The 27794-nt window shown below is 41.4% G+C and overlaps 1 protein-coding gene across 1 annotated transcript in view; it reads right to left on the bottom strand.

The window, feature by feature from the left end:
* The window catches only part of NME8 (NME/NM23 family member 8), a 68311-nt gene extending 51764 nt beyond the window's left edge, over positions 1–16547 (bottom strand). The window contains exons 1-5 of the mRNA XM_064575586.1: positions 16515–16547; positions 16375–16432; positions 16043–16149; positions 8007–8078; positions 3532–3648 (exon numbers count right to left, since the gene is read on the bottom strand). Coding sequence (XP_064431656.1) covers positions 3532–3648; positions 8007–8078; positions 16043–16149; positions 16375–16432; positions 16515–16547 — 387 coding nt within the window. The remainder of the gene's footprint in view (positions 1–3531; positions 3649–8006; positions 8079–16042; positions 16150–16374; positions 16433–16514) is intronic.
* Positions 16548–27794: the final 11247 nt, after the last annotated feature.

The following is a 27794-nucleotide window of genomic DNA, read 5'->3' as shown; positions in this document are numbered from 1 at the left end:
CTGTTTCAGTCTTGGCAGCTTATAGGTTTCCAGAGAGCGTCCATTTCATCCAGATTGCTCAGTTTATTGGCATATATTTGTTGATAATAATTTCTAATAATTGTTTCTATTTCCTTGGTGTTAGTCGTGATCTCTCCCCTTTCATTTATAGTTTTATTTTTTTAGGTCCTTTCTCTTTCTTTTGGATAAGTCTGACCAGTGGATTCTCGATCTTATTAATTCTTTCAAAGGACCAGCTTCTAGTTTTGTTCATCTGATCTACTGTGTTTCTGGTTTCTAATTCATTGATCTCTGCTCTAATCTTAATTATTTCTCTTCTAATGTGTGGCTTAAGCATCGTTTGTTGCTTTTTCTCTAGTTCTTTAAGGTGTAGAGTTAGTTGGTGAAATCGGAATTTTTCTATTTTTTTGAGTGAGGCTTGGATGGCTATGTATTTCCCCCTTAGGACCGCCTTTGCAGTATCCCATAGGTTTTGGACTGATGTGTTTTCATTCTCACTGGTCTCCATGAATTCTTTAAGTTCTTCTTTGATTTCCTGGTTGACCCAAACATTCTTGAGCAGAGTGGTCTTTAGCTTCCAAGTGTTTGAATTTCTGCCAAATTTTTTCTTGTGATTGAGTTCCAGTTTTAAAGCATTAGGGTCTGAGAATATGCAGGGAATAATACCAGTCTTTTGGTATAGGTTGAGACCTGATTTGTGACCCAGTATGTGGTCTCTTCTGGAGAAAGTTCCATGTGTGCTCGAGAAGAATGAGTATTCTGTTGTTTTAGGGTGGAATGTCCTGTATATATCTTTGAGGTCCATCTGGTCCAGTGTGTCATTCAACGCTCTTGTTTCCTTGTTGATTTTCTGTTTAGATGATCTGTCTATTGCCGAGGATGGAGTATTGAGGTCTCCTACAATTAACATATTGTTATCAATATGACTATTTCGGTTAACAGTTGGCTTATGTAGTTGGCTGCTCCCATGTTGGGGGCGTAGATATTTACAATTGTTAGATCTTCTTGTTGGATAGACCCTTTAAGAATGATATAGTGTCCTTCTGTGTCTCTAACTACAGTCTTCAGTTTAAAATCTAATTTGTCTGATATGAGAACTGCTACGAGAATTGCTACCCCAGCTTTGTTTTGAGGTCTGCTGGCATGGAAGATGGATCTCCATCCCTTCACTTTCAGTCTGTATATATCTTTAGGTTCAAAATGAGTCTCTTGTAGACAGCAAATGGGTGGGTCCTGTCCTTTTATCCAATCTGCAACCCTGTGCCATTTTATGGGAGCATTTAGGCCATTCACGTTGAGAGTGATTATTGAATGATATGAATTTATTGTCTTCATGTTGCCTGTGAAGACCTTGTTTTTATAGATTGTCTCTGTAAATTTCTGTTCTATATCACTCTTGGGGTCTTTCTCCTTTTATAGAACCCCCCTTAATATTTCTTGCAGGGTCGGCTTAGTGGTCACATATTCTTTCACTTTCTGCCGGTCGTGGAAGCTCTGCATCTCTCCATCCATTCTAAATGACAGCCTTGCCGGATAAAGTATTCTTGGGTGCATGTTCTTCTCGTTTAGTACCCTGAATATGTCTTGCCAGGCCTTTCTGGCTTGCCAGGTCTCTGTGGATAGGTCTGACGTCATTCTGATGTTCCTCCCTCTGTATGTAAGGAATCTCTTCCCCCTAACTGCCCTTAAGATGGTTTTCTTGGTTCTAAGATTTGTGAGTTTTACTATTACATGCCGGGGTGTTGGCCTGTTTTCCTTGATCTTGGGAGGGGTCCTCTCTGCCTCTAGGACACGAATGTTTGTTTCATTCCCCAGATCAGGAAAGTTCTCACCTACAATTTGCTCAAATATATCTTCCAGTCCTCTCTCTCTCTCCACCCCCTCAGGGATTCCAATAATTCTGAGATTGGAATGTTTCATGGTGTCATTTATTTCTCTGATTCTATTTTCATGGATTTTGAGTTGTTTTTCCCTGGCCTCCTCTTTTTCCTTCTTGTCTATTAATTGGGTTTTCTAGATCACTAACTTGTTCTTCTGCCTGGCTTACCCTAGCTGTTAGATTATCTAGATTAGATTGGATCTCATTGATAGCATTTCTAAATTCTGCCAATTCAGCTTTTATTTCTGCCCTTAGAGACTCTATGTTGCCATTAATCGATTTCTCCATTCTAGCTATTGTCTTCACAACTGCTACCCTGAATTCCATCTCTGACATCTTGGTTATATCTCTATCCATTTGTAAATCTGTGGCAGAAGTCACAGTCTCTGAGTCTTTCCTATTTTGGGGGTTCCTCCTCCTAGTCATTCTGTTGAAGGGTGGTTGAGGGAATGTATAGAGTCCAAACTATTGACCACAACCCAAGCAAGATGCACCTGTTTTATAGGGACCTTAGGGTTGCTGGCCTCTTGTTCTCCCAGCCTGTCTTCTGGGGGAGGGGCCTGCCACACTGTTACTCAAGCAACCCTGTTTGGGCCAAGTTGCCCTGCCCCCTGTGGTGGGGGATGGGCTCAGTGGGGATCATTTTCGGGGGGCTTTTGTTCTCTGGCTTTCCCTGGTGGCTTTCTGTGTCTCTTCTGAGAGTCAGAGCAGAAGAGATCATTTCCAACACTCTGCCTCAGAGCAGAGAGATCACAGTCTGTTCTTCAGTGAGTTCTCCAGGCCACACTAGCTCCTTTTCTGTCTGTGCTGCTATAAACTGTAGTGTCCTAGGTTGTGGGACCCTCAGCAGCACTATCTGCCTGTATTTCTAATCAGTTTCCTCTGTGGCTTCCTTTCTTACACTATTATGTTCATACCTCCACATGCTTTGTAATTTCTTAATTTTTAAATAGTTTATCTTTCATTACATAGATGATACTCTTCACATGTTGGATCTTATTTCTAAGTATCCTACCAAATGGCTCTCTTGTTTTCATTTGTCAATCTATCTTTGTCCTCTTTCAATATCAGTAAGTACAGAGCCAGAAGACATTAAATAATATTCCACTGTATGGATTTGTATAATTTATGACAAAAACTACAGACATTTTGTGGAACCTATTCAGCATTGGTTGACATTTAAAGATTTTAAATATTTATTTGAGAGAGTGAGTGCACAAGCAGGGGGGAGGGACATAGGGAGAGGGAGAAGCAGCCTCCCTGCTGAGCAGGGAACCCCATGTGGGGCTCGGTTCCAAAAACCCTTTGATCGTGACCTGACCTGAAGGCAGATGCTTAACCGACTGAGTTACCCAGGCACCAGTGTGGCTCGACATTTGGAGTGATTCCAAATTTTTAATAACAGACAACCCTGCTATAAATGCTCTTTTCTAAATTTGTCTTATTATCTTTGTAGGGAAAATTATTGGAGCATAATTGCTCAAATGATACATGTGTTTTGTAAGGCCTTTGATTCATATTGACAAAATAACTCCCAGAAAGTCTGTACCATTTAGAAACCTAGATGGTTACAAAACTTGGGAATAATTCCTTAGTAAAACAACAAAAAAGATGTAATACATCTTTTTAAGAATAAAATAGTAAAGTATTACCTGAGGGCGAACCATTTCACCTGCTGCAATTTTCTTCTCCTCATTGACCAAGTTAATAATCTTTTGATTAACAAGTGGTGCATTTGCACCATTTATCTTTGCAATAATTTTGCCATTCTATATGGGAAAAGAAAGCATGAAGGAAACTTCCATTTTCAGGATAAGTCCAGAATTCAACTTGATGAAGTCACCCCACCCGGCCCTACACCCCCACCAATCCTTTTTAGCTAAAACTAGCCATTTTAAAATAAAGTATTAGTGATGGGAAAGTACATCTTGATTTGAAAAACCCAGCTCTTTGAATTCTACCTCCACAATGTCTGTTCTCCTACAAACAAAGGCAAGGAATCCCTGCATTATGTTCGATGGTTCTGTACAAGTCTCCCAACTTTACCTTCCCTAATTATTTTTGACACTATGCCCCCTTTCTTCCATCTTTCAACATATATTTACAAAAAACCTGTTTATTGGCACAGTTCCAAGGATGATGGTATGGAACAGCAGTCCTGGTATGTGGCCTAATTAAATTATAAAAAAGGAGAAAAAAAACATAGACAAGCATATGTAATATAACAACCATGACAAGTACCACTAAGTACAAAGCACTGGGAGCATCTACAAGAATCTGTCCTGGTCAAGGAAATCGGCAAAGTTGCTTATCAATATCAGGAAGGGATTCTTGGATTAAAATATGTAGAATGGGTAAGAGATAATGAGGCAAAATGGAGAAGAAAGAGCATTCCAGGCAAAAGGAATAGAGATGCAATGGTCCTGAGGCCAGAAGGGATTATGGCAAATGAGAAGACCAGCCGAGAAAGTGAGGGGATGCCTGGTATGAGATGAAGCCTAACAGCGAGGGGGAGCCAGACCATGCAGAGCCTTGTGGGTCATGGAATGACAAAGCCTCTAACCTAAATGCAGTGAGAAGCCTTAGGCATGTTGAAACAGAGGCAGTGACCACAATCTGAACTGTTATTTGTAAAGACCATTTCACCTACCATGTTTAGAAGAGTTAGAAGGGAGCAGATGTTTGTATACAAATTAGGGGCTATTCTAGAGATGACAGTGAGAGAGATGGTTGCTCAGTCTGTGGCACTGGTAAAGGAGATGGAAAGAATGGAAAGATGCAGATGAGTGTGAGAAAGACTTGGGTGGTGAAATTGACAGGTCCAAAGTCTGGAGTGGATTGGGTGTGAGGTACAGAGATGTCACTAAGCTCAGCTTTCTGTTTCTGTTAAGAAAGTGGATAAATTAAGATGTTAATCATCCAATAATGTGACACTTAGAAGACTACATTTCCTGGGGAGGGGGCGCTCTGTTATTGGACCAGTCCCTTGTGAGAGGCCCTTCAGATAACAGAAAGGGGATGTCAAAGCACCAGCTGGATACACAAGTCTGGAGCTCAAGGTATAGGAATTAGCTGAAGACATAAACTTGAGTTCTTGATATATAGGTAGTGACAACTGAAACTGTGTATGGAGGAAATTTTCTAAGGAGTGTATAAAGCATGATAAGATAAATATTTAAGGGCTGGATAAAAAAAGGTAAACCTACAAAGGAGATGGAGGGGAATAACATCTAGGTAGGCAAAAGGGAAACCAAGTAACAAAGCCAAAAGAAGCCAATGTTTAAAAAAAAGTTAGCCCGGTGATGGGTATTAAGGAGGGCACGTATTGAATGGAGCACTGGGTGTTATTCGCAAACAATGAATCATGGAACACTACCTCAAAAATGAATGATGTAATGTATGGTGACTAACATAACATAATAAAAAATAAATAAATAAATAAATAAAAAGAGGGTATAGCCACCACATTCAATACACTTGAGAGGTATAGCATAATGAGCCTAAAAGTGGCCATATATGTAACAACAGGCTGGTAACTGGGTACACTAGCAACAGCAAATTTGCTCGAATAATCAGAGAGAAGGCAGATGGAATGGGTTGAGGCACTACTGGGATATGAAAAAAATGGAGTAAAAATAATTATGCAAACTTTTCTGTGAAATTTAGCTGTGAGATAAAGGAGAGAGATGGATGGTAGCTGGAGAGAGGCATGGCATCAAAAAAAGTTTTGTTTTTTTTTTAATTTATTTGAGACAGAGAGAATGAGAGAGAGAGAGCACATGAGAGGGGGAGGGTCAGAGGCAGAAGCAGGCTCCCTGCCAAGCAGGGAGCCCGATGCGGGACTCGATCCAGGGACTCCAGGATCATGACCTGAGCCGAAGGCAGTCACCTAACCAACTGAGCCACCCAGGCGCCCCAAAAAGCATTATTTTTTAATTGGAAACAGTTCATCATCTTCAAAGGTTAATGAGAAGGATCCAGTTGAGAAAGGTTTAAATAGATACTGCCACTCTAGTTACCATTTCCCACTAAAAGGAACCTTCCAACAATTCTGGGGACTTTCTAACGTCCTTTGAAAAAGCCCTTCCTGCTGGAACTTGCTGGAATGAATTTGTTGTCAGCTAAGTGTGCTAAGCAATACAAAGAGCCATGGTGGGAATATCTATATAAACAAGCGATGGCTTGGTGGTGGTTTTGTGGGCACAGACTGAGATTCTTAGATGAATGATTGTGGATATGGAGCAAAGCCTGAGGCATGACTGCACGAGCAACTGGTTGAGGTGCACTGGAGAAAAGTTAATTGGCAGTAGAGGTCAGGTATTGAGAGGCCCGGATGTGGGTGGGTTGCCAATGTGGATACTGCAGTCCCCAGGGGGATGGCAGGACAGGGGTTTTGAAAGGGGTTTGAGCCCACAGGCCAAAGTCCTCAGTCATTGACAGGACTGATGTGAAGACCAGTAAATGACAGGGGTGAGGTGGGAGAGAAGGAAGTTTAGCCAAATAGCTAAGTTAGCAGGGAAAAGACCTCTAATTAGCAAGGAAAAGAAAGTTACTGAAATAAGAAGTAAAGGGAATATCAATTCTGCTCCTGGCCTCAAGACATATGATCCGAGAAAGTAGTCACCACTCTGGGCTGCTCCTAAGTAAGGAGACAGATTTAAGGAAAGTCAAGGAAATGGAGTAAAGGCTAAGAGCCATGGTGAAAGATCTTCGAAAGTGTGCTAATTGCTCATCTCAATTCCAGATGTCACACAGTGAAAGGGTTTGCAAGATGGTAGAGAATTGCAAGAATTAGTCAGGAAAAGAATATTCTGAGCATGAGAAGGATGAACTATTCAGGGCTGGGAGGAAGAGTGGATTTATATTCCAGGCACTGGTTGCAGATAAGAGAACGTGGACTGGATGGTCCAGTTAAGGAGGGTGGGTATGGTCTCCTGATCAGAGCTGACCAACCTGGCAGGGTGATGGTGGTCCCAGGGCTCCAGACTCTATGTGATGGTCCCCCTGGCCAGTCTCTCTTCTTCAGTCCCATGCTCCTAACTGCTACTCACTGTTACTAATATTAGCCCACGAGCCTATTTTCGGGTGTTACTCACTCTGGTTCCCTAAACTATGTCTAGGCCAAGGGTCAGCAAACAATGACCCAGCACAGAGGCTGTATTTTGGCAAAGCTGAAAATACTATCTGGCCCTTTACTAAAAGAACTGACTGACCCCTCACCTAAATCACCAATCCTACATGTCCAACTTAGAGCAAGATCTGCAATGCAATTTTTAAAATTCAATTAACTCGGTAACTCAATTCCTTGAAATTGTTGCAAAAGCATTATTTCATAGAAGCAAAAAGTTCTACCCAAAAGTGTTTTTAAAATAATGATTTCTAATACAAAAAAAATAATAATCCAAGTATCTAATAGTAGAGAAAGAGTCCAAGCCCTCTCTGGGAAGCCTTTCTTTATTATGTCCAATTCTCTAGCTCTATAGCAGCTGCACTCCGTGTCACATAGCTTTTAACTGTAAATACTCTCCTTCTGGAAAGTAGCACTTGTTATGTCTTCCTGATTATGAAGGTTGTATATTCATCACAGAGTATTGGGAAAATATGAAAAAGTATCAAGAAAAAACTACTGCATCCTTCCCCCATACTAGAAAGCTACTACTGATAATCTGATGAATGCTCTGTCTTCTTTCTACATATTTGTACATGCGGAGACAGAAGCAGCATATATTACAAAATAGTCATCAGACAGATATGTCCTTGTATTAGTATACATGAATACTTAGAACCAATTCTCTGCTACTGGGTATCGAAGAAATTTCCAACTTTTCACTCCTATAAATAGTAATTCATCATACAAATCTCTGATTATTTCCTCAGGAAAGGTAAATACCATCTTATTTTTCTTTTTGAGCAACTCAATGAGTGGTTGTCTAATCTCCTCAACCCATTACACACTCCTAGACGTCAAGTTATAAAATATATTAACAGACAAGCAAAGATAAGGCAAAAGAAATCTATGATTACTACAATCAGAAAATAGTCCCATGGTAATTTCACAATGCTACTTGCTATTTAACTGTAAATTAGAATCTGATAATATATTTGAGATGATAAATATTATACTTACAACACTAAAAAGAAAAACAGGTTCACATTTATCTCTAAATGGCTGCAAAGTCACAATGTTGTCAGCTTCTGCCTGAAAAAATATATTTTTATAAAAATATATATAAATATATAATATAAATATATATAAATATATAAAATATAAATATTTCATATAATAATAGAGGAAATATCCAAGTCACCAGATACACTATGTTGAAAAAATGCAGATCACACAAAATTTTTATTTTTATGTTTACTACAGCATTTTCTGAGTATGTTATAGTTGTTCTAAGGATCAAATTGCATACACTGGTGATTCAGGCCATGCACCATTTGGCCTCAGCCTTACTTCTCACTGTTCACTTTGTGGTACCCAACCTGCAGCCAAACTTACCTACTTCCAGTTTGCTATAAAACACCCATACTTTCCTCCCTCCTTACCTGCTCTTGCCCTTCCTTTTCCAACCCAGGTCAAGTGTCCCTCCTCCAAGAATTGCCTTGCTCCCTCCTGCTGCAAATCCTCTCCTGCTCCACATAGAACTTTACTACCCTTCCTTCGAGGACTCCATTGTCCCTTTCAGTATTGTACCACCATCATATGGGCCTATCTAACTTCCTTTTTTTTAAGTGACTCTGAGATCAAGACCTGAGCTGAAATCAAGAGTTGGACACTTAACCAACTTAGCCATCCAGGCAGGGCGCCCCCCATCTCACTTCTTGTGATCAGATCTATGATGTTTCATATTCCCCTTTGCATGTCACCCTCCTTCTGCATCAGTCATGGGGCCATATTTAAAAAGGAGCTTACTTTATCCAAATTTTTTGAGAGAAAGTAAGCTCAAAAGAAAAAAAATTAAAATAAAAAAAAGGAGCTTACTAAGTGCTTCTTGAATGAAGTGGCTGTCAAATTTCAAGGGTTTTTTGTGTTTTTTTTTTAATGTTTGTAATTTTCTTAAATTTTTCTCACAAATTTCACATTGTCCCGGTGGGAGCTAAGATGGCAGAGTAGTAGGAGGACCCTAGGTTTGCTTCGTCCCTTGAACACAGCTAGATAAATATCAAATCATCCTGAATATCCAAGAAATCTAGCTGAGGACTGACAACAAACTGCACAACTAGAGAAAGAGGAGGCCACATTGCAGAAGGTAGGAGGTGTGGAGATGTGATTTGGGGGAGAAACAGATTGCAGGTGCTGCAGAGGGGAGGGAGTCCTGGTCTCAGAGAGAGGAGAGAGACAGACAGACAGACAGACAGACAGACAGAAGAGCGCACAGGGGATCGAGCAAGGAGCACACTTCCCCAAAGCCATCAACTGGGAAATGAGAGGCTGATTCTTGTGAGTTTTACAACCAGCAGGGTTCAAAGACTGGAGTTTTAGAGGTCCAGGCTGTGGCTGGAACAGAGCCCGAGGGCGCTGCAGTGCTCCTGTAGAGAAGGCAGGCAGGCAACCCCAGGGCCCACCTGAGACAGATCCCCCTTCTTGGAGCACATTTGGAAGAGGTGGTATTACCTCTCCTGGGACAAAAGAGCCAGCAGGCACCACTTCCCTCCCCTGCCCGTCAGCACAGGTGCGGAGACACTTGCTGAGGGCAGCTCACCTGGACACTGGCTCTTCTGTGTGTTTTGCCCCAAGCCACAAGCTCCTGACCCTGGTGCAACCACCCTTCTGGGTCAAACCATCAATCCCAGCACGGCAAGACCCTACCAAAGAGGACCAGCCAGGTCCCCACCACACCAGGTCCCTCAAGTTTGAAGTTTTAAAACTCAGCTGGCCTGGCTAGGATAGAACCCAAAGTGCCTGCACTGGTCCAGGCAGGCAAGCAACCTGGACACAGACTATGTAAGCAGTGATCTGAAAAACACCCAGGACACCCGAAGGGAAATTATTGCTCTTCTGGGACGGCTTTCCTGACAGCAGTGAACACGAGGTCCCTCCGCAGGGACAAAGGAGCTGGCTGGCTCCCCTGCCCCTCAGCATAACCCAACATCAGTAAACAGCACAGTGCTAACACCGCTGCCGACATCTCTTACAGCCAGCCCCGCCCCCCTGCACTCTGCTGGTACTGCTTTCTTGAGCAAGTGTGCCTGAGAGCAAGGGCAGCAGGCCCTCCCCAAGAAGACCAGCACAACTCCCCCCCACACACACCACTACTGACCACAGAGTTCTGCAGAGCCTCAGCTCTAGTGGAAACAGAGCACACCTAGTTAAAACTCAGCACACTCTGACCAAGATCCAAACACTCCCCGCTGCAGGCTAGGAGAGCCTCTGCAGACAGCTGACCTGAGGCAAAGAGCAGCCATAACACAGCAGCCGAGTGCACACAGCAATACCAGAGACACTTCCTGAGGTACCAGTCCTGAGCACTGTATGGCCTCTTCTTCGTAAAGCCATTACTCTCAGGGGCAGGAAACCAAACAAGCTTTTCTAACACACAGGAGAAGATGGAAACCTAGACAAAATGCCAAGACAGAGGAATTCATCCCAAAAGATAGAAGAAGAAAAGGTCACGGCTAGGGATCTAATTGAAACGGATGTAAGCAATATGCCAAAGCCAGAATTTAAAGCAACAATCATAAGGATACTAGCTGGCCTTGAGAAAAGCATAGAAGACATCAGGGAGTCCCTTACCACAGAGATAAAAGAGCTTAAAACCAATCAGGCCAAAATGACAAATGCAAGAACTGAGATTCGAAACTGACTGGATGTAATGACCACAAAGATGGAAGAACCAGAGGAATGAATAAATGATACAGAGGCTAGAATTATGGAAAATAATGAAGCTGATCAAAAGAGGGAAAGAAAAAAAAAAAGAGGGAAAGAAAAATCTTGGATTATGGAAGCAGACTTAGAGAACTCAGTGACTCCATGAAAATAATAACATTCGTATCAAAGGAGTCCCAGAAGAAGCAGACAGAAGGGGGCAGAAGGTTTATTTGAGGAACAATAGCTGAAAACATTCATAATCTGGGGACGGATATAGACTTACAGATCCAGGAGGCACGGAGAACTCCCATCAAAATCAATAAAAGTAGGCCAACACCAAGACATATTGTAGTTCAATCTGCAAAATGTAGATATAAAGAAAAAAATCCTGAAAGCATCAAGACAAAAGAAGTCCCTAACTTATAAGGGAAGATAAAAAGGTTAGCAGCAGGTCTCTCCACAGAAACTTGTCAGGCCAGAATAAAGTGGCATGATATACACAATGTGCTGAATGAGAAAAATCTGTAGCCAAGAATACACTATCCAGCAAGATTATCATTCAGAATAGGAGAGAGAGAGTTTCCCAGACAAATGAAAACTAAAGGAGTTCAGGACCACTAAACCAGCCCTGCAAGAAATATTAAAGGGGACTCTTTGAGTGGGGAAGAAAGACCAAAAGCAACAAAGATTAGAAAGGAACACAAGAAATCTCCAGAAAGAAGGACAAAACAAGTAATAAAATGGCACTAAATTCATATCTATCAATAATTACTCTGAATGCAAATGAACTAAATGCTCCAATCAAAAGCCATAGGGTGTCAGAATGGATGAAAAACAAGACCCATCGATATGCTGCTTAGAAGACATTCACTTTAGACCTAAAGACACCTGCAGATGGAAAGTGAGGAGATGGAGAACTATCTATCATGCTAATGGAAGTCAAAAGAAAGCCAGAGTAGCAATACTTATATCAGACAAACTAGCTTTTAAACCAAAGACTGTAATAAGAAATGAAGAAGGGCACTATATCATAATAAAGCGTTCTATCCAACAAGAAGATCTAACAATTATAAATATTCATGCTCCTAATTTGGGAACAGCCAATTCTACCAACCATTTAATAACCAAAATAAAGAAACACATTGATAATAATATAATTAACAGTAGGGGGCTTTAACACCACACTCACAGCAATAGATAGATCATCTAAGCAGAAGATCAACAAGAAAACAAGGGCTTTGAATGACACACTGTACCAGATGGACTTCACAGATATATTCAAAATGTTTCATCCTAAAGCAGCAGAATACACATTCCTTTCATGTGCACATGGGACATTCTCCAGAACAGATCACATACCAGGTCACAAATTAGGCCTCAGCAAGTACAAAATGATTGAGATCATACAGTGCATATTTTCGGACCACGATACTATGAAACTTGAAGTCAAGCGTGAGAAAAAATTTGGAAAGACAACAAATACATGGAGGTTAAAGAACATCCTACTAGAGAATGAATGTGGCTTAACCAGGAAATTAAAGAAGAAATTAAAAAATACATGGAAGCAAATGAAAATGAAAACATGATGGTCCAAAACCTTTGGGATGCAGCAAAAGAGGTCATTAAAAGGAAATATATAGCACTACAGACTCCCTCAAGAAGCAAGAATAATCTCAAATACACAACCTAACCTTACACCTAAAGGGGCTAGAAAAAGAATAACAAATGAAACCTATAGTCAGCAGAAGAAGGGAAATAATAAAGAATAAAGCAGAAATAAACAATATAGAAACAAACAAACAAACAAAAAACCAGTAGAATAGATCAATGAAACCAAGAGCTGGTTCTTTGAAAAAATTAATAAAATTGATAAACCCCTAGCCAGATTCATCAAAAAGAAAAGAGAAAGGACTCAAATAAATAAAATCATGAATGAGAGAGGAGAAATCATAATCAACACCACAGAAATATAAACAATCATAAGAGATTATGAAAAATTATATGCCAACAAATCGGGCAATCTGGAAGAAATGGATAAATTCCTAGAAACATATAAACTATCAAAACTGAAACAGGAAGAAATAGAAAACTTGAACAGCCCAGACCCATAACCAGCAAAGAAACTGAATCAGTAATCAAAAATCCCCCCACAAACAAAAGTCTAGGGCCAGAATGAGATCATTTGGTAGGGTTTTCTCTAAGAGATGTTTTTGCAACCTAAGGCAATTGTTTTCAAACTGGGATTTCTGAAGGTAACCACTGTGAGGAAGCCAAGAGAGGGTCCCTCAGCCACAGGAGCTGCGTTGTAATCTCTCTCTCTCTCTCTCTTTTTTTTTTTTTTTTAGCATACTGGATTCTACATGACTTTTCTTCTTTTTTTCTTCAAGCTTCCACAGTTTAGAAAAAAAAAAGGAAGGAGGTGAAAGGTACTAATCTATAATATTAAAGGACAGAAGTTAAAGAATATATTTAAAAGCAGTCTAGGTATCATCATTACAATGTTTATATTATAATAAAGTATTAACAATTAGAGTATTTAATAATATTATAAAAGAACTGCAATAAAGAATATTCGCTGAATTTTCATTATAGGTACAATGTTAGTACAAGTCTTTAAGTCTTTTAAAAGGACATGTAACAACAAAAAAATTATACTGGCCACTTAGCTTGGGTGATTTCAACCTCACAGCCTGCTCCCAATAGAGGTTTAGAGACTATATTAATTCTTTTCATCCTTTATGGGCAGGTCATAGCAAAAAAACAGCATCAATTTATATGAATGTGCTATTGTTGAGTGTGCTCAAATTTAACAGAAGAGAAGCCATTCAGGGATGCACAAAATTTTTTGTTCTTAAATTCAACAGATGCTAGTATTATGAAGAGTAATATGAACATATTTTGGGAAGAACTTACTAGCATTTCCCAGTGGGATGGCTATAGTAATAGAACAGATTCCTTGTGGAGTGAGGAGTTCTGTCCGGCTGGGGTACTACTGGGAGGACAGTCAGAAGTCACTGGGTTGGGAGGAAGCACCGTTAAGACCTACATCCCCACACAGCTCTGAGGTGAGCTGAACAGGGCGTCCAACGCACCATGTGGTCTAATTCTCCTTCCACACCCACCCCTCCGCCACCACAGCAGTGCCTGGCTGGCACATATTATCCAGGTTGGTTTCTACCCAGACTCTACCAACAAAGAGGGATTTAACACGTCTAAAGCACCTGGGAACACAGCATCAAGTTACACCTTCTCAGTATCTAAGGACTTCTTGCCTTGCCTTCCTATGCCCAAGTTCCCTTCCAGGTAGCCTGACAGGTGTGCAGGGAGGCTGCCTTTTTATTGGTCTCCCCACTGATCTCAATTCCTTTTTAGACACTGGAGTTCTCCCATGATTCCTAGCCCATGAACTTGCACTCCTACCACTTCCAGACAAACTTCCCTAATGCCAACTGCCAGGACTCAAAAGAATTTTCCAACCCTCGATTCTCCATCATCCATTTGCCAACTGTTAGAGCCTTCTGATACTGTTTTTTAACTTGTGTTAACCTGTGCGGCCCCATTCTGTGTCCTCTGAACTTCATTTTTCCTCCCTGCCAAGGATTGAGTCTCAAATCATATTCCAGATCCATTCAGGTGGCTCAGAATGAAGCAGGCTGTTACAAATTGTCACCTTTTCAAAAACTGCAACACTCTTACTTCAGAAGACAAAGTCAACATCTGGATAAAAAGATTTAACAATTGTAGGGATGCCTGGGTGGCTCAGTCGGTTAAGACTCTGTCTGCATTTGACTCGGGTCATGATCCCAGGGTCCTGGGATTGAGTCTTGGAGTCTTGCATCAGGCTCCCTGCTCAGTGGGGAGCCTGCTCCTCCCTCTGCCTACCGCTCTCCCTGCTTGTGCTCACTCTTTCTGACAAATAAATAAAATCTTAAAAAAAAAAAAAAAAGATTTAACAATTGTATATAGCCACCTACTCTCTTGAAGAGAAAAAATAATGAGGTGAGTTTCTAAGCCTTAGGCTGCTTAACTGTAACCCTGAACTAAGAAAAAGAAGTCCTATAAAGAATGTATCCGCAGAAGGGATGGACAATCAAGTTAAGGTCAATCAACAAACTCATCCCAACGTCTGGGTTGGGAAGGGTCACAGAGAGATTCTACACATGAAAACATGCCAGGGGTTGAGGTTTCATGTTTGCATTAGGGACTATGCATTTTAGATGTAAGAAGTAAAGATGTGAAATCAGTTATCTGCTTCTGCACCTTAGGTATAGCTGGTTTGGACTTGTTTCTGCCCAACAGAAATAGAATGTGGGCTACACATATATTTTTAAATTCTGTGGTTCTAGTAATCATAGTTAAAGACTAAAAAGAAACATGTGAGAATAATGTAAAAATATATTTTACTTAGTCCAAAATATAGTCATTTCAACATGTAATCACTGTAAAAGATTATTGAGATATTCCATTTTCCTTTTTTCATACTAAATCTTCAAAATCTGGTGTGTATTTTACATTTAGAGCACATCTCAATTTGTAGGCTAAATCTGAATCAGAAACCATTGATTTGTAATTTGATTTCATAAAATATATAGTCCAAAAAGGTAGATGCACATACCCAAGTTGTTCCAAACAACTTAAAAAGTTTTATAATTTCTGAATTGATTGTTGGCTTTTAAATTTAAATTTAAATTAATTAAAGTTAAAAATTCAGTTCCTTGGGTGCACTTTTAAATTTAAATTTAAATTAATTAAAGTTAAAAATTCAGTTCCTTGGGTGCACTAGCCACATTTCAAGTGCTCAAAAGCCATTTGTGTCCAGTGGCCACCATATTAGACAACAAAGCTCTAAGCAGGTGATAACTTGATGTGCACAAATTGAATAATCAATAAATGAAGCCCAATAAGTTTAGCCATAATACTTTAATCCCTCATCACATCCGGGTGACAAGTGAGGGGAAAATCACCACCATTGGAAAATTGGTAACTGGGTTGTTAAGTGCCCAGAGACCTTCCCAATGCTATCCAGTAAACAGCATTTGCAGCCCTGATTCTAAAAGCCATACACTGAACATCCAGTCAGGTGAAAAGAAACAGATCAACAGACAGACATCCATATGTATACTCTCTGATGTTCACAACTATGGTAAACAACCTCAACATGATGGGAAATGGGATAAAAATTGTGATTGGTTCTCAGATCTGGTAGAACTAGATATACAGTAAAACTGCCAAGTAAATATTGTCCATTATTGAAGAGTTGGCAGGTTGTTTAAAATCAGACCCTTAAAGACCATATTTAAACACTTGGAAGTATCAAGAAAATAACGGTTTAATGGAAAGGAAATCCTTACTACAACAAAATGCAGAAGTTCATCTTCGTTCAGCTCATTTTTCAATTTTCTGAATAAAGTTTGCATTGCTTTGCAAGGTCCACACCAGGCTTGGTAAACGTCGATCACTAGAAGATGATCATATTTATGGGGGGAAAAAAAAGAGTCAAAGAATCTAGAATAGCAGCTTATCCCAACGCTGGGGCCAGGGCCCAGATGAAGCAGGTTTTTACACTGCTAGTGGGGAGGCGACTGGGGGGGTGGGGAGGCGACTGGGGGGGGGGGGCGGGGAGGCGCATGAGGTGCCCTGGGCCGAACTCCTAATGGCTGGACAACCAGGCGAACCCCAGTACCTGTCAGGCCTTTGTTCTGCAACATCTCATCCCACAGGCTTTGACTATTAACGACTGCCTACAAAAAGGACGCTGCTGTAAAGGGGTCTTCAAGGGCCAACGCGCCCCAAAGTAAAAGACTGTTGGTCGGTCATGCTCACCTGTAACTGGATCTCTCGCTTTTTGCCTGCCATTTATCCACTATCACAGGAAAAAGGGAAGACAAATAGAAAATGTTGAAGAGGAAATTTAAATGATGTCATTCCCTACACATTCAAGGAGCATCTTAATGCCCCGTAGAAATTCTCCGTCGGCAGTACCGGATTATACACTCTCCCCTTTCCTGGGGAGAGGAGCCAATGCCGCTGAAGGATTCCTCGGGCTGGGCTCGACGCTAAATGCCTGCATCGGCCCTATTATCTTACTCTCCCAATAATCCTGAGGCAAGTTAGAATGTGAGGAAGTACATTTCCTTACAAATTTTTCTTTTCCTGAAGTTTCACAGAGTGTTCTATTTTCACTTGCACACGTGTTAATTGCCTATGGCCGTGCTCATGCATCCTCCTCGGGTCCCTCTCCACGAGGTTTAATATTTAGAACAAGACCTAGGGTGTTCTTGAGCACATCATGAACTATCCGCGGTGTTAAGTCAGTGAGGCCCAAACGGCCCATTCCGTGGCGTCAGGGGCGCTCAGTGTGGCTACGCCTGCGTGTGTGACAACGGACCTGGCACAAAACAAAGGAGTTATTCGGAACAACGAACTACATCCCAGGAAGGGTGCTGGATTCTCCAACAAGCCTCACCCAGAACACGTCCTCCTCTAAGCTACACCTGCACGTTCACAGGAACGAAAAGGAACAGTCCCCGAGGATCCAAACCAGCCCCCTGGGTGAGCCTGGGGCCTTTGTGAGCACGGCTCCAACAGGTCCGAGTACCTAGGCGCCGAGCAGGTAAACGTCGAACTGCCGGTCTGTCTGCCCGCGCCGGTCCCCCGGAAGTGGCCAGATGAGGACCCCGGGACCGACGGCAGGAGGGGCCAACGTCTGCAGCCGCCCCTCCCGCGCCGCGAGCCTGGCCCTCCCCCGCGGGGGCGGCTCCTCGAGGCTCCGCGGCCCCAGCGCGCAGGCGCAGGACCGCTACGGGCCCGGGTGCTGGCCCCGACGGCGTCCTACGCTGCTCCTGGAGAGACCGCTGCCCGGAGCCCCTGCGCCTGCCCGCTCAGGCCCGGACAGCCCCCTCCGCTGCGGGTGGGCTTGGCGCCTACGGGCTTGCTCGCGGCTGGCTCGTCCTGGGCTCTGGACATCTGAGTCATAATCACTGGTGTGCCATGTTAACAACTAGCTCGCTTGGAAATTATTACAAACCATTATAAATTTCACTGACATACGTAAAAATAATGTGTGGCGACAAGTAACAAATAATTATAAGGTATACAATATTCTATTGCAAATTCCACATAGCCAATAGATTTTTACAGAATGTTTTCACTGATTTTTGCCAGACTCTAGCATTCATAGCCAATTAATAGTTGCAACTCATTCAAAACTTGCCAGATCCCAAATAAGAATAAATGCTTGGCCACTTCCACCATTAAAGTCATGTTAAATACAGAAACATGTCTAAATACCAGCTTTCATACAGTTTTATCTCCTTACCATGAGCTGTTACAAAAAGTAGTCATTTTCTCACTGTTCTAAAATAGCACTCTAATCTTGAACAGATAATGTTGATTAGGTTTTAAAATATATCTGTTAGATAGCAAAATACTGACGAGCACATGTCCTCAAATTTGAAACTCTTTCTTTTTGCATAAGCTTTCCCATGCGATAACCACTGAAAATCTATGTGGGAAAAATATTTTCATAGGTACTCTCTATGCCACAAAAAGCATTGCAAAAGATTCTCCTATTTTATGACCTTGATTCTTTTATTATTATTTTAATAAAGTTAACAGCTTGGGTGTAATGTGACATGTATAGAATGGCCTCATCTTGCTGGTCTGGATTATTGTTTATTTCCCAAGCCACTAATTTCCCAAGCTACTTGGAGCACCATAGTGACTCTTGGCCAACACTATGGAGTATATTAAGTAAAGATAAATGATATTCTGCAACTATAAAATAAATGATATTCTGCAACTATGGGTCCATGAGTGGTTCTGGAGTGGAGGTGTGAGCCTGTCATCACCATTCAGGAATAATAATTGGATTTAGGATTTGTTGAAACTCAGGAGTTAAGGGTGAAAGGTGAGAGGAGCATCAATGGCCACACGTAGCTGGGATGTGCCCATGTGTGACCAGCTCCCTGTAAGAAACACTTGACAGAACTGGAGCTTCCCCGTGCCTTTGCAGGTAGGTGGGTGGTTGAAACCTAGAGACAAAGCATGTACTGTGCAACACAGAAATGAGAGGACAAAGAAGTCATTGAGGACACTGCTGATAACGAATATATAAATAATAACAAAGCATAATATCCTTCTCATTTCTCAGATTAGAAAATAAACACAATTAGCAATATCTAACTTTTTCTTCCTGGAATCTTACAGATTATTTTGCACACCTCAGGGAAGGTGTGCATAACACGTTGGGGACCACTAGATAGAAAATCAAGATATCCACAAAACATCTGGGCAAGCAGAGAGATTTGCAGATAATTGGCATAATTAAATGGTGATTTTTCAAAGTCAGGAGAGCAAAGTTTGAAGAAATAGAGCCCTTGAAGAGATGGGAGGGCACAGAAGGGAAAAAGGCTCAGATGGAGGACTGGTGCTCCTTCCAGCATGACCAAAAGAAATATGACCATGTTTCTGTATCCTGTTTTTCTCTATTTTATAAAGTTATTCAAATATCTTATGCTTTTAGCGACTTTTCTGCTGTCTTTACGCAAATTATTTCTATTACAAGTATCTTGGAGATGACCTGTGGTCTAAAACTGTTAGCATTCAAAAGTCTATCCATAAGCTGTATTTTTATCCAGTCAATCTGTGATCAGCTCCAAAGACCTGACCTTTACTGCCCGCCTGCTTGTACTCACTGACCTTTGTCCCGCATTGTTCCTTGAGCTCTTCTTTCCAGCTTAGCTCTTAACTCAGGCAAAAGGAAAGCAAAATCCCTCCCAGTGATAAGGACTGCCCTGACAAGACCTCCAGGCTGCCCCGCCCGCCCAGACCAGTTTGAGCAGAACTCCTGACTCAAGCCTGTGCCGAAGGATTGTGGAGTGACCTCTAGAATGACCGACAACTACCTTTACTCACTATAATGCTAAAATCTCCGCCCCAGGAGGAGCGCAAGCCTCATTTACTTAACATACAGAAGATCTCACAGCATGATCATGAATGTGGGCTTTATGGGAAAACAGTGTGAAACTTCTCAAAGTTGATCTACAACAAATGGATGACACAAAAAGGTTTCAATTCTTTAAAAAAAAAAAAAACCACTGTGACATCAGTGTGACAATTGGAGTAAATGTGGTTGGGGAAGTGAAATCAGAGATAAGATAGAAACCTACAGTAGCAATCCAGGAGGGCGGGGTTGGGGCCTACATGAAAGCAAAGACCACAGACAAGGGGCAAAGAAGACTTGTGAGATATTTGGGGGTTAGTACCAATAGGACTTGAGAAGTAGCACCTTGCAGGGGTGAGCAAGGAGGAGAAACCACAGAAAACGCTAAAGTTTCAGATTTGGCTGAGTGAATGATGCCTATCACATGAGGAATGGAAAAAGAAGTATCAGAACTGGAGGGAAGATCATGAATTCAGGGATTTTAGGACGACAAAGTGGAAGGAGAAGACTGATGAGTCCCACCATTATTGACTGCTAAATCAGTATTATTATGATCCACAGAATGAGCGAATACCCAGGAAACAAGTAACAGGGCAAAAGTCCTTGAGTAATAATAGCAAGATCAACCTTGCTCTGTGTGATTAGTAATTTGTGAATATATAACACTTATTACATTAATGCTTTTCTAACAGCACCCCCCAACATACACATATTTTTTGTGAAATCCCTGTGAGGCAAAATTGGGTAGTGGGGGTCTTTGCGACCTTGGGCAAGTTTCTTACCCTCTTTGTAGTCCAGTGTCTTTACTGGAGATAATAACAGAACCTATTTAATCACTTTCGTGAGGATTCAATGATTTAAAGTAGATGTAAGGCTTAGAACAGTCTTTAGCTTATGGTGAGCATTCAATAATTGTTATCTATTGTCATGCAGAGATATAACTCTAATATATTTCAATCAGTACTCCTGTGTGGGCATCATCTATCTAAAACCTGCAAAAGTACCTTTCCACAAAAATCCCTATCACTGTTAAATTAAATGGAGACTAGTGCACTAAAGCAAATGCATCAAAGTAAAAAAAAAAAAAATCCCCCTGCCACAGGTGTATGATACTGACCTGTTGGTATGGTCCTGCATCATTTCTTCTTAAGGGGGTACCATTTTTTCCTCCTACAATCTACTTGACATTTCCACCTGAAATGGCCCAGTGGAAAATCATGTGGAAATAGAAACTTGAAATCCAGTTTCAAGACACATGTGCATTTATAATGATTAGTGGATTTTTTTTTCAGTTCTCTCCAAAATCCAGAATGAGTTGGAAGGATTTTTCGTGGGAGGGCAATGGAGTCACATCAGAACCTCTTGCTAGATTCTTCGGTGCTGTGACGTGAAGTTGTCTTGGCTGAAGCTAAAGCCTCTGACCTTGCTTGCCGGGAAATGGGGAAGAGGTGGCAAGTCCTCTTTATGGATGCATCCAAGGCCATGTTTACCTTTTGATCTAGCACCCTGATGATATTATTGTCAACATCTCTGCCTCTGCACCCCACCTCATTATTTGTTTGAATCTGTTGATATTCGTGAAATCTTTGTTTTCATGAGAAGGGGAAGAGCACGTTTTAGTCAGGTAGCCCAAGACAATGCAGAGAATGGGAGTTTCTCTTTCCACTCTGCCCTCAGGAATGGATTTGAGTTCTTTTGGAATATCAACCAGCTTCTCTGCAGAAAACAGAACGCAACTCAGAAGGAGAAACTGAAGAGGCATTAATGAAGGGACTCTTTCCAGAGGTGTGAGCAGAAATGAGGAAGCCAACAAGGCATACTGATGTAAACAGAGATAGCAGCACCAAGTCCAGGCCTGAAGGGACAAAGGGAAAAAAAGACCTTGGAATTCTCCATGGAATGCCCGGAGAGCAGGGCCACAAAAGCCGGAGCTGAAGCCTAGAAGGGCTGCAGGCCATGCTGGATGTGTGATGACAGGGTAGGAAAGGGGCAGTAGTATGGCAGTAAATCAGTGCCTCATCCTCACTCCTCCCTCTGGACTGACTCTCCTGCTGGTAACTCCCAGAGGTCAAATCCAACCAGGAGCCCAATACCAGGAAAACCCAAAGCACCGTGCATCAGGGCTTGTTTCCTGGTGCTCAGAGCAGTGCAAGGCAGAGAAGAACAGCAAATGGAACAACATATAGGGTTAGAAAAAGATCAGGAACAGACAGGGATGTTCATCCAGAGACTTAAAAGATTCTAGACATGGAATGAAGGCCAGAGCTAACAGAAGTATGAAAGACAGATGTAGAGACTCTGGGCCTAGGCAGAGCTGCTTTGTGGGTCTGCCAAGGAAGTGTGGCTGAATTTGGAGAGGGAACCATTCATTCTGTCCAGCCATGGCCTTGGAGCCCAGCAGAGCTCTCGTGTTTCAGTGACTGTAAACACTGGAAGAATCAGAGAATCTGGGGCATGGACGTTGGAGATCTTGTGCCATTTTGTGGGGAGAAGATTTTGCCAACCGGGAGCATGAGCAAGAGAGGAAGGACAGGACAGACCCATGTGGTGGCTGCAGCTGATGGTCCTGTGTGTGGATTTGCAAGAGGAAGGCTTCCTGGCCCTTAGGTCTGTGGGCTGGAGCAATCATAAGTTGCTTAATACAAACATACATCACATTTTCCTATAACCAAGAGCTAGGGATATTCCATGATGCTTCAGGCTCCATGAGCGAGTGTTCCAAGGGACAAGAAGTGGAGATTTCCAGTCTCTAAAGGCCCACTTCTGGAAATTGGCATTGTCATTTCTCCTGTGTTCTTTTGGTTGGCACTGTCACAAATGCCACTCCCAGTGAAGAGTAAGGGAGAGTCCATTTCACAATGGGAGCCATGCCAAAGATTTTGTGTCCATTTTTAATCTATCAGGTTAATCTAGGGCAGCGATTCTTATATGTTAGCTCACATCAGAATCACCTAGAGGGCTTGTTAAAACACATTATCATTGGCTTCCACATCCAGGATTTCTGAATCAGTAGGTCTCAGAAAGAGCTCAAGAATTTGCGTTTTTAATAAGGTCCCAGATGCTGCTCCTGCAGGTGGGAGTCTAAGAACCACACTCAGAGCACCAGTAATCTCTACATCAATATGACTAACAAAGAGCAATTCCTACCCACTCCCCAGCTGTCCCCTTTGCAATCTTCACCCTAAACCACCCCAGTGTATTTCCATGTAATATCATATATTCCTATTTCTATTCTTCAGGGATAGAAGCAAAGCTTATACAATACCAGACACAGTTCTTATTGACTCAGAAAACAGGCAACGATGTGCTTGTTATCATGACCAGCTGGAGCAGGCAGGACCTAACAAGTGGATTGTCAATCTCAGACACAAGTGCCTTATGTGGCCGCATTCCACAGGTGTAAAAACCTCGCTTACTGTATTTGTTACCTATTACTGCGTAATATATTATTCTGAAACTTACTAGGTTAAGACAACAAACATTTATTATCTCATGGTTTCCTGGCAGGAATCTAGGAGCCGATTAGCTGAGTGGTTCTGGCTCAGGGTATCTCAGTGAGCTGCACTCAGTGTCAGCCAGGGCTGCAATCACCTCAAGACTCAAATAGGAGAGGATTTGCTTCTGAGCTCACGCCAGGTCTACTGGCAGGTCTCAGAAGATCCACTTCCAAACTCACTCATATGGTTGTTGGAAGATCTTGATTCTTTGCCCCTTGTGCTGCTCCATGACATGGCAGATGGTTTCCTTCCTTCTTAAAGCAATCAAGAGACAGCAAGAAAGAGAGAAAGGTTGCCTAAGATGGAAGCCATAGCCCTTTTATAACCTAATGCTGGAGGTGATAGCTCATCGCTCTTCCCTATTTCATTCATAAAAAGTCAGTAGTAAAAGGGAAGATTAAAAAGGGGCAGAAATACTAGGCAGGGCTCATTAGAGGCCTCCTTAGCCCTGCTGCCCACTATATTAAAAAGAATTCATGGAACCCAACAAAGTGGTAAGTTGAGTCCTGACTATATCCTAAAGTTACACAATCAATCACAATCTTGAAGTTACGCAGGACATACCATATCCCCTGAAAAAGTGATTACATTACAATATAATTTAAGGGTACTGCTATTTATCTTGTTCTGTGACAGCAGGCTTATAAAATGGTTCTTCTATAGTATTTTAAGTATTATTAATAATTATAGAATAATAATAACAAGTTCTTATAGGCAAAAATAGGAATAAGCATTCATTTAGTTACTGACTTACTAATCACATAAAGCATGAGATTAGCATTGACCAATAGCATCTGAGCCTTAATAATTACATAAAGCATGAGATGCTATTGATCAATAGCATCTGGACCTCTAAAATATATTTTTATATGAATCAACATTTTGAATCTATTTTAAAATTATTTGCAAAAAGGTGTCACTGGATTTGAATAATAAGTAATGTTATCCTGAGGATCACATACCAGGCACTACGACACTATTTAACACATGTTGCTGTCTTGTTTCAACTTTACCCAAACCCTAGTAGGATACTGGGGCTCAGAGATTATAAATACTTCATCCATGATTCCATAGTTACTAAAAAGCTTTGAATCCACATGTGCAGATGACTCCCAAACTCTTTTTTTAATTAACTATGCTGCCTTATCAACCAGTTTAGGGTTTGGTTATTTGATTCATTAAATTTAATATCAAAGGTAGCATTATTATAAGCAAAGCATAAGGGCATGTCAATTTCTATGTCAGGTAAGTATCAGCTAACACAATAAAAACAACCAAGACAACCAACTTGGATTCTACTTACCTCAATCCAAGTTGCTTGTCTTGGTTATTTTTATTGAGTTTAACTGATACCAGAGTTGATTTTCATTATTTAATATTACTTGGTCATATAGGGTGCCTTGAATAAGCTTAAGAACAGTCCCACAATCTCAGAAGTTTGGGCTCTCATATAGTCTAATATAGTCTCGTATAGCATGCTTCAACTAAGACCAGCTGCTTTCTACCTTTTCCAATTTCTTTTCCTGTTTAATGGATCCATGTCTGGAAATGTCGGCATGGGCGACATTCTCTATTTCCTGGGTACCTACAAAGTCCTAGTCAGAATCAAACCGTATTAATGCTCCAGTGATCCTGGAAGTGTTTCCTCCCAATAGTCAAGTCTATTGACTATCGAAGCTAGCTCTTTCCTCCAAATACCACAGCCAGCAGCCATAGCTTCACGGGCTGTCAGTCATTTTCAAGAGGCACGTATATCAGGTTGAGCATAAGTTGAATAAGTTAAGGTTTCTAGAGTCCATATCTTCAAATTCTCTGGACCTTGAAGAATAGATAGTTTGGAGATGGAGGGAAAGAACATTCTAAGATCAAAGCTCAGCAAGAGCAAATGCAAAGAGAATAGGCTGGATTGTTGCATAGGAAAGGCAGTAGTCATGCTTAGCAGGAGTAAGTATTGCGTGACAGAGAGGTAGCGGTTGAGTCTGGAAAGGATGTTTGGGGTCAACCAGGGTAGAGCTATGGAAATTGAACATATGCTACAGGTAATGGAGAACAGATCATCCAAGAAGAGGGGAACAATCAGTCTTCATTACCTTTTCATGGAAAAATAATTCCAGTGCCAATTAAGAGCAGAGAATTTGAAAAATTTTGAAATCATGGTAGCAGCCATTCATTTGAAACTGTTTTGTCACAACCATAAAAAACCGATTACAAAGTGAGTGACAAGGAGTATTTAATGGATAACCCCACCTATGAAACACACCATATCCAGGCAACAGACAGTAGTCAAAGCAACAAAAATTTCATTATAAGGAACTAACTCAGAATTGTCTATCTCTGAGTAATTTTGAATAAAATGTACCCGGAATACATGGTGGGGTATAAAACAGACCACTATTACTAGGAGGAAGACGAAGCTCTTGATTTGAGCTCTATAGTCTTGATGTGCCCACATGTCAGGCCAGAGAGCTTTTATTAGTTGAACGATGATGCTCATCTGTATCAGAAAGAGTATCACAACCATTGAGATCATAATGACAATCATAGAGTAGTTCAAGATAATGAGTTCCCTGAGGTTGAGATCTTTGTAGAACTCAAAGCATCGTTGTTGTTCTGAGTAACTTGGATGTACGCCATATTGTAAAAATAATATTGGCCAAAAAACGAGGTTACCAATGGTCCAAATAACAATGCTTAAAACGACCACGTGGTACTTTTGCAACTGTTGCATTTGGAGTTTCTTAAAATAAAGGAGCAATCGGAGTATGACAATGGCCACATAGAAAACAATGGTGAAGTACATATGACCATATATTATGCTGCTGACCAGTCGGCAGAGAAAGGATCCGAACTCCCAAACCTCAAAGATATAATAGCTGAGGCGGAATGGGAGGCTGACCAGGAGGATTGAGTGTAGCACTATGATATTGAGAACGATCATGGCAATCATTGATTGGCTTTTGCTTTTGCACATCATACGTGCCATCAGTACTGTCCCAGTGGTGCCTCCAAGCAAAACCATGCTGTGGAGTGTTATCAGAATCATCCTGCAGTGTCCCTTGCAGTGGCCTTGTTCTGTGTTTGAGGAATCTGGCAGGGTGGTCATATTGATGGGCTCCATGTTTCACCACAAAATGCTCAGAAGACCATAAACTCCTAAATCAAAAGTTTTACGAAATTATAATGGAATATTGAAACTATACAACTACACTTTTGCGATCCCAACCAATTGTTTGCAAACTCAAGCTATTTACCCAATAAATATTGTCAGGGACTCCCCTTAATTACCCAAACATATTGAAGAGACAGAGTGAAGCGAAATCACAAAAGTAAGTTTGTTTGAATATAAAATCCATAACTGGGGCGCCTGGGTGGCTCAGTTGGTTAAGCGACTGCCTTCGGCTCAGGTCATGATCCTGGAGTCCCGGGATCGAGTCCCGCATCAGGCTCCCTGCTCAGCGGGGAGCCTGCTTCTCCCTCTGACCCTCCCCCTCTCATGTACTCGCTCTCTCTCATTCTCTCTCTCTCAAATAAATAAATAAAATCTTTAAAAAAAAAAACCCATAACTGTACACCCAGGCATTCTATTAACAGATATGTCTAAGCTCACATACCAGGGCTGGGATTAGCATGGGACATGTTAGCCTGTGGCATAAAATGTAAGGAAGGGCCAAAAACTTGGTAATCAAAATCAATGATATTTTAATGCAGTTTTTTTTTAAATATCAAAATTAATGCAAAAAAGTCATGATGAATAAAATAACAAAATTGTAAATAAAGGCAGAGTCAGTACACACACACTACACACTCATATCAGATCTACAAAGGTCATTCCTCCTATTGTCAGAATCCAATTGGGATAACAGAGAGAAGATCATATAAATTGTGTGCAATTATTGTAAGAAGAAGCATCAGACATTTTAAAATATTTTCTACTGGGGCGCCTGGCTGGGTCAGTCCATAGAGCATGTGACTCTTGTCCTTGGGGTTTAAGACCCATGTTGGCCATAGAGCCTCCTTTAAATAAATAAATAAATGTATATAAGCTTTTGTAGGACTAGCTTTTGAGCGGGGAGCAGCACACACTCTACATACTTCCTGCACTCTCTTCTTCTTGCTAACCCTGGATCTTTTCTTAGACTAGTGTGTTACCTTTTGGTGAAAAGTTGGAGTTGATGAGTAAGTTCTGTTTAGTTGGGGTCTTTTTTTTAAGATTTTATTTATTTATTTGAGAGAGAGAGAGAGTGGGGAGAGGGAGAAGCAGACTCCCTGTGGAGCAGGGAGCCCGATGTGGGGCTCAATCCCAGGACCCCAGGATCATGATCTGAGCCGAAGGCAGACGCCCAACGACTGAGCCACCCAGGATTTGGTTCTGTTTAGGTTTTATGTAAGTTTTTCAGGTATGGATGTGTAAGGAGCAGTGACTCGTAGCAATCTGCCATCCTACAAATGCGCACCAGATCTGTCACTGAGGCGCTGTGGGAGTGTGTGTGAGTCACCTGGCTCGACGGAGCTCGGGCTATGAAATGGGAAAGGTCGTACTGCCTACGTGAAGGGGTTATTGGAAAATTGCATGAGCTAGTGTACTTGAGAGAGCTTGGTAACAACAGCAAAAAAAGCCATGTAAAAGTTATGATTCTTAACATGAAACAACAGAAACAAAAA

This window comes from Mirounga angustirostris, unplaced genomic scaffold (assembly GCF_029215605.1).
Source record: "Mirounga angustirostris isolate CCGP_5_RB_7025 unplaced genomic scaffold, mMirAng1.0.hap1 SCAF_12, whole genome shotgun sequence".
Taxonomy (NCBI): domain Eukaryota; kingdom Metazoa; phylum Chordata; class Mammalia; order Carnivora; family Phocidae; genus Mirounga; species Mirounga angustirostris.
Note: the sequence above shows the minus strand (reverse complement) of the source record. Positions and strands in the feature narration are given on the sequence as shown.